Source organism: Chelmon rostratus, chromosome 21 (assembly GCF_017976325.1).
Source record: "Chelmon rostratus isolate fCheRos1 chromosome 21, fCheRos1.pri, whole genome shotgun sequence".
Taxonomy (NCBI): Eukaryota; Metazoa; Chordata; class Actinopteri; order Chaetodontiformes; family Chaetodontidae; genus Chelmon; species Chelmon rostratus.
In genome coordinates, this window is record NC_055678.1 from 8,093,246 (window position 1) to 8,100,347 (window position 7,102).

A 7,102-nucleotide genomic window follows, 5' to 3' on the forward strand; every position below is an offset into this window, starting at 1 on the left:
GCATGTATGTCCATCCTGTGGGAGGCCATTTTTCCTTTGTGAAAGGGTTTTTCCTTCAAATCGAGGATCTAAGGACAGAGCCCCCTGAGTAAAATTCAGATTTTTGATTTTAGGCTGCATAAATAAAATTTGACCTGACTTGATCGGATGATGGAAGACATTCAAAAAAGACATCTGAGCTGAGAAGAACATGAATGTGTTTACCAATTTTCATAGCAACCCATCCAATAGATCTTGAGATTTTTCACTCAAAACCACAAAAGTCAACGTCATGGTGGCTCAAGAGGAAAAGTCAGATGTTCATCAAAGTCAGCAGGATTCATCCTCTGGGGACCTCGAATGTCTGTACAAAATTCAATCCAATAATTGTTGAGATATTTCAATTTGCAGCAAAGTGGCGAATCCGTAGAGCAGCGCAGCTAACATGGCTGATAAAAACAGTGTTTATTCTGAAAGAACCATTTATAGTTTCCCTGCTTTCATTTGACAACACTGCAAGTGAAGAGTTAAATTCAGTGTGTTGTCTCAACAGGGCTTTATCTGAATGGCTGCGAACCTGCGTGACTGCTGCGCCCCCGTTAAAACGGGCCACCGCTGACGGTGAGAGGATTTTCACCTGCAGGGATGTCAGTCGTCTCGGAGGTTAGTGTGACAGAGACTTTGTCTCGCTGGCTTATTTCTGGAGTGCGTCCATTTATTAGCGCAGAGATCAGAGGGCTCTTGTCTTTTCTCTCTGGCACTGGAACACTCGCCTTAAATGTGGCTCATGTTTGGACAGAATGACGCGTGTAATCCAAAGAAAATGGGCACAAGAGGGAAAAAGACATTTTAATGTGGCTGCCATGACTAGTCAGTGACCAGTTAAAACATTTCGTATCTGTCCTTTAACCTACATTCCTAAGATTGGTTGACCTAAGAAAATCTACCTCTTTATTTATCTATTTGTGCATTTAAATAGCACGCTACTTAGAAAAGTGAATAAGTTCACCTCAGGTGTTGACAGAAGTATAATTGCATAATACAGTCTTAACACAGTGAATGCTTCCTTGCTATATATATGTATAGAAGTTACATAACATCACGTCCTCCTAACAAAAACACAGCTGATTAATCTGCTTAGTAACGGCTTGAGACGCCATGTCGTGAGAGGGCATCTCTGGATGCTGGTCAGCAGGCGAAGTCAGGCTTCTGACTCACAGCAGCACAGTAACTCAGGTTGAAAAGCACCTTAAAGTAGATGGAGGATACAGCAGAACAGCAGCAACCCAACGTGTTTATTGTAAGTGGCCTCACACGGACGGAGGAGCAGCGCAGGTTAGATACAGATTGCTGTGGAAAGAATGCAATAATTTGGAAATGTTTAGATTTCCTGCAACACATTTTGTAGGTTTACACACACCCAGAGATGTAGAGGCTGTCCTGAGTTTAAGCTACTGTCCAAATGTGAAAAAGTGACAACTGTACAGATTAAAGGGCCAAACAATGTTTTGAACAACCTCAACAATGAAGGGTTAGGAATGAGGAACCTCACAAGAATCACAAGAGCAAACGATGGTTTTGGATTTTTTTTTGCCAGTTGAGCTTCCGTTCATTTTGACTTCTTAATAACGGGATCAACGATCTTCTGTCCGGTGAGGAAGTGCCACACGCCGCCTCGGTAGAACTCATTTCCAAAAGAGTAGAGAAGAGCGTTGAAGATGGGATTCGTCTTTGCCAAAACTGGGAGCACCTGCAAGCAGGAACGAGGATTTCCATCATTTGTCAAGTACCTGATCTAAAGGCCAGTTTGAGTTTATTCCAACACCGGTCTCATTTCTGTTGGTTATGAACACATTAGTTCCAGCAAAGTAATTGCTGATAGGAACAGGGTCACTACATGAGTGGTTAAATTATTAGACAGGTTGTAAACAAGTGAACAGTTGAACTGTGATGGATGTTTACAACAAATTAAGTCATAATTTTCTTGCTTTTTTTCCAGATAAACCAAATAATAAACTGGAATTATCCTTTAACCTAAGTCAAAGATAAGATGACTTCCTTCCTTCCCTTGTCATCTAAGTGCTCACCATTCTCAGCTTTGGAGATACGACCTTCACGTTCTCGAAGCAGGCGTAGATACACATGAGGACGTAGGGGCCCCAGCACATCAGCATCACCCTCAGGGGCAAACTGGTGTTAAACTAGAAAACAAAGTTCACTGTGTTACTGTAGATATCACACATGTAACGCGCTGGATTTAGAGTTTTGATGGTTTAGTTTTAACCATCTTTAGCTGGAAATAAGAAAACATTTCAGTTTTTTTTCGTTACAGCTTGATAGGCTGCACTGAAGTCAGTTTTCCTACATTCTTTTAAAAGAACAGAATTGTAGTGGCCTGAGGAGGATGAGATGAAACTGCGAAGGGTGAAGTGTAAAAGAGTTGAGCTCATTATCTAGTGGCTAATGTCCGCAGGCTGAGGCCAAGCGAGCAGAAACGTCAACCTGCATGTAGGGCACAAATTTCATGCAAGTGCAGACAGGTGCAGAGAGGGAGAGGCTATGCACTTTGGCACTGTGTGTATGCATGAATCAGAATAGGCAAAATCATCAGATCTGTGTGGAGCAATGTGCAGAGTATAACGTCCCTCAAATGAATAACAAACGGAAATGCCATATTTCCATCAGGTTTTCTGCTGCAAATTGTTTTCCATCATTTCAGGTTTGACTGGCGCCTTTTGAAGTATGTCATCTCGCTGCTTCCTCTTTGTCTGCAATGGTTTAATGGCACCAGTGTGGAGACCTGGCGCCACCAATCTCAATGCGTTCAACGGCTAATATTTGCATAACAATAACAGATGGAAACTTGCATTAATTCACATAAAAAATTGGTTAAATTGCACCACATTTGACTGAAGTCTGGCTAATGGCATCAACTACTTTCACCCCTGTCAAAGGGAGCATCTTTAACTCTTAGACTCTTGCTGCCAGATCTGTTAAATACAGGGGAATGAGACTTTGTGGCTCTAAACACACACACGCACAAAAAATATACAATGACTTTTTTCCCATCCTAATCCAGGATTCCTAATTTAGGTATTCTTCAGGTAAGACAGTTTGTAATAGCTAAACAAAACAAAAAGAAGCTGAGTGTTCCTTTAAGAGGGAGTCAGACACTATTGCAGCACTTTTACCCTGTGGTGATGGATCTTCTTGAAGTGTTTGTGGATGGAATCGTAACACGACAACATGGTGACAGCTGGAAACATCAGGTAGAGCACCACCAGAGTGAGCATGTAGGTTATGTAGTCCCTGGTGAAAAAAGATAAACAGGACAATAATGTGCAATATGGTAAATATTCGCCAAAATGCTACAGATGGCTGCATTTTTTTCGTCCACGCCAACACTCCAGTTTGGTACCATTCTTATATTTATTCAACTCTACCTGTCCCCTCTGGTGTAGTCCAGCGTGCAGCAAGTCCTCATAGGCTCAAAGTCATAGACGCCCCACCCCATGAGAGGAACAGCTGCCCAGAAGATGGAAAGAATCCAGATAATGCCGCTCATCGTCAGAGTCGTGCTCCAGAAGAGCTTCTGCCCTACAGAATAAAAGCGTGCGTCATAAGAGAGGACATATGATTATGACTTAAAGAGAATTAACTCTTTTGTTTGTTTGTTTTGATATAGCTAATTACGTCTGTGTTGACGTGTTTTTTTCTCTTTCTGCTGAGTTTGTCTCTTTTCGTGACAGCTGCTGTTATGTTTTTCACAGATTAGCCTCCAGATACCTTCCAGACCTATCACTTAGTTTGTGTAAATGAGATGCGTTAACTGTAGTTTACCCATAAACATTCAATTAACAATTTCAAGTAAGCATCTTTAAACCTGCATTAGTATACTTTTTGGCCACTGGGGGCAGCGCAAAAACTTGAAATACAACACTGACCTAATATTGTCTTATAAAGTTAACATGGTGAAATTGTTTGTCACTACAGAGCAAAATTCATTTGGAGTCATGTTCGTAGCCACCAGATTAAATGAAGTTTAATGTTCAGTCTTCTTTTAGCTTTGTTTTCAGTATCCAAAAACTTTAGCTGCTAAATAGCTAGCTAGCTAGTCGCTAACTGTTGTTTGATGCTGTCCTCACTGGTGCAGTACTGGTGGTATATTGTACTCACTGGTGCAGCACTGATGGTATATTGTACTCACTCACTGGTGCAGTACTGGTGGTATATTGTACTCACTGGTGCAGCACTGGTGGTATATTGTACTCACTGGTGCAGTACTGGTGGTATATTGTACTCACTGGTGCAGTACTGGTGGTATCTGTCCCAAGCGATGGCAGCCATGAAACTGATGGACGCCAGGACTGCTATCATCCCTTGGAAACCATGATAGGCACATCCATCTTGACCAAAGGGCCAATATCTGAAAAGCACAATGAAACTTAAATCATCCTCCACGTCTGCTAAAGAAAGCTGCTTCCACCCAATATTACAAACAGTGTTATTATATGCCAACGTCTGGCTGTGAAAGCATGTTGGTTACGTTTCTGAAAATACACTGATCACAACATAATGATTTCACACAGCTCATTCAGATGAAGTTTCCAACCTTTATGACGTGCAACGCCTACTTGCAACCCCCTCATCTTAGGTTGCAGCAGTTAAACCAAAGCGTCTAACAGGTAAAAATCCTCCAGCGTCACCAAAAATATCAGAAAAATAAACTTGCTGATCATCCTACAACCCCTCAGATTTATCTTCCGAATGCCCAAAGATGGATTTCCATAACGCGATACTAAACCAAGGCCTGAAGGCTCCTTGTGGCAATTAACTGAATAAATTACAGATTTGTTTATTAATACTGTATGCACCACTAAAACACATTATAGACTGAAATTATAGGGTCTTTTAGGCGATACTTGTAATATGACCTGATCCTGATCTCAGATTTTCCTGCGTTTTTTTGTCAATTCATTCTGTTTAAAAGTGGTATTTCTGCACAGTTGCAGAGGAAGAATAGGCCTCGCTAATATTATTACTATAACACTATTTGTAGAATTAGATTCCAGTGGTGGCTGCTTGGGATTGTTTCCAATTTATGTGATTGTATTTCCAGTAACTCCAGAGCGCTGTAAAGTCCAAAGGTCCAAATTTATTGAATGCCTGCATGTATTTATGTTGACGAAACATGAGTTATATATATTAAAGAAAGCTGATTTAATTGAAAAAAAAGCCTAATCATTCAATCTCTCATTTAATCTGATGAATTGCTTTTTTCAAATTGAGGATTTTGCTCAAGGGTTTTTTTCAAGGGTTAGACATAAAATGCGATGACAGACATTCAAAGCTTCATTTGAAAACCATTATTATTTCAGTTTATTGTGGTTTATGGGTTCATTTTACTAAATAAATTTGTGTCTGACACATTCATAATACGCACACCATGCACAGAGCATGGGAGAAATGAGGGGGGGTCATTAGGGGCCCCATAGCAAGTAAATCCGGCCCTGCTGACGCCCAGATCGGGACAACTGAATAACATATAAAAGAGGTTTAAAGAGGACAGAATTAATTAATTTAAATATTGCTAAATTTCACGTCAGATCCTGTTAGGTAACTTCCAAAAAACCCCCTGAACTTCACACACTGAATAAAGCTGATTGGGTTATGAAACCCAAAGGCTTATTGGCTAATATTAAATACTAAGCCCCCCTTTCTTTTTTGGATTGCTGGAAGAAATGCAGTACCACGATACAGAAAGTGCCTGTGGAAAGGACGACAAACTTGGTTTTGGTACCTGATGTAGCTGGCATACGCTGCTGTGAGGCCATTAATATTCAAACTGAGGTCGGCCACGGCCAGATTGAACACAAAGAAGTTACTGGGATTCCGCATCTCCTTCACTGTGAGGAAAGACACGATGCTGATGGCGTTGAGGAAGAATCCCAGCAGGCCTGAAAGTGGAGCAAAGAGGAGAAATGACCCCTTAAATCCCACTGTTATCAATCACACTGAATTCATCAGCAGTCATAGGACCTAGTCCACAAAGCCTGCAACCATCAGGTCCCTGAAACAGCCTCTTTTAAAAAGATCTTTAGCTGGAGTGTACTGGGACTCTTTTGATTGGTTCTCTGGAAGCCTACAACTCCAAATCTGCTAAATTTCAAACATCTCAATGAGAAAAACAAAAAACGCATTGGGATTGTTTTGTCATGATTATAACTTGAGATGCTTTTATTATCTCAGGCAGTGTTTTCACAGTGGTCTGCCCCTTTAATCCCCGCGCAGGCACGTGCTCCTGCGCGCTCGGCCCCGCTCCACTTACCCCCAACGAGAAGCGCTGTGCCGAACGTGAACATGTCAAACTCCGTGAATCCCTCCGGTAATGTGTACGCTCCCATGTCGAAATGCACAAGTACAACTTTGCACAGACACACACAGAAAAAGACAAGTCGTGTTCGCGTTGTGTCGCGCACCCACCGCCGTCCGCAGCGACACGACGCCTTATAAAGGCTCTTTCACGTGAAAACGCATAAAGAGCCTAATCTTAATAAACCCCTTCTGCAATCCCCCGAAGAATGTCCTAACGAGGGAGCCTCCCTCAAACTTTCTGCAGCTGTAGCTTGTCTAAAAAAAGTTTGAGGCTCCTCGACGTGAAGTTTGTTGCTTTTTGTTAGGAAAATTTTGCAGGAAAGGCGAACTTTTCCCTCAGCTCATTTCCTTCATTCCGCTCTGTGTCGCTGTGAGTGATAAGAAAAGAGAGTGGAAACATGGGAAATGTTGTTTTTAACCCAAGCTGAGTTGCAGCACACATCAAATCACAGCAACTCTTGTACTTAAACCCTGCGGGTTGTGTATTGAAGCTGTGTTTGTATCTGATGTCTCATTCTCCTAATTGGCATAAGAGCCAATCCTGGAATAATATAACCACTGCTACCATTTAAACATGTTTGTCCTCCTCCACATGTTTTTCCTTCCTCCTAATTACAACAATAATGATAATAAAATGTATTCGTGCAGCACTTTTCATACAGGAAATGCAGCTCAAAGTGCTTTACAACAACGAAATCACATGCACCAAAGTGCTTCACATAAAAAAAAGACTTAAAACGAATGCAAA

The 7,102-nt window shown here is 41.4% G+C and overlaps 1 protein-coding gene across 1 annotated transcript; it reads right to left on the reverse strand.

Annotated features, from left to right (window-relative positions):
- Positions 1-835: 835 nt before the first annotated feature.
- rgrb (retinal G protein coupled receptor b) lies at positions 836-6,716 on the reverse strand. Its single transcript, XM_041963019.1, has 7 exons — positions 6,308-6,716; positions 5,780-5,936; positions 4,284-4,405; positions 3,423-3,576; positions 3,171-3,288; positions 2,067-2,180; positions 836-1,729 (listed from the first exon to the last, which is right to left on the reverse strand). Exons 1-7 carry the CDS (start codon positions 6,381-6,383, stop codon positions 1,589-1,591), a joined length of 882 nt encoding a protein of 293 aa, XP_041818953.1. The 5' UTR covers positions 6,384-6,716; the 3' UTR covers positions 836-1,588.
- Positions 6,717-7,102: the final 386 nt, after the last annotated feature.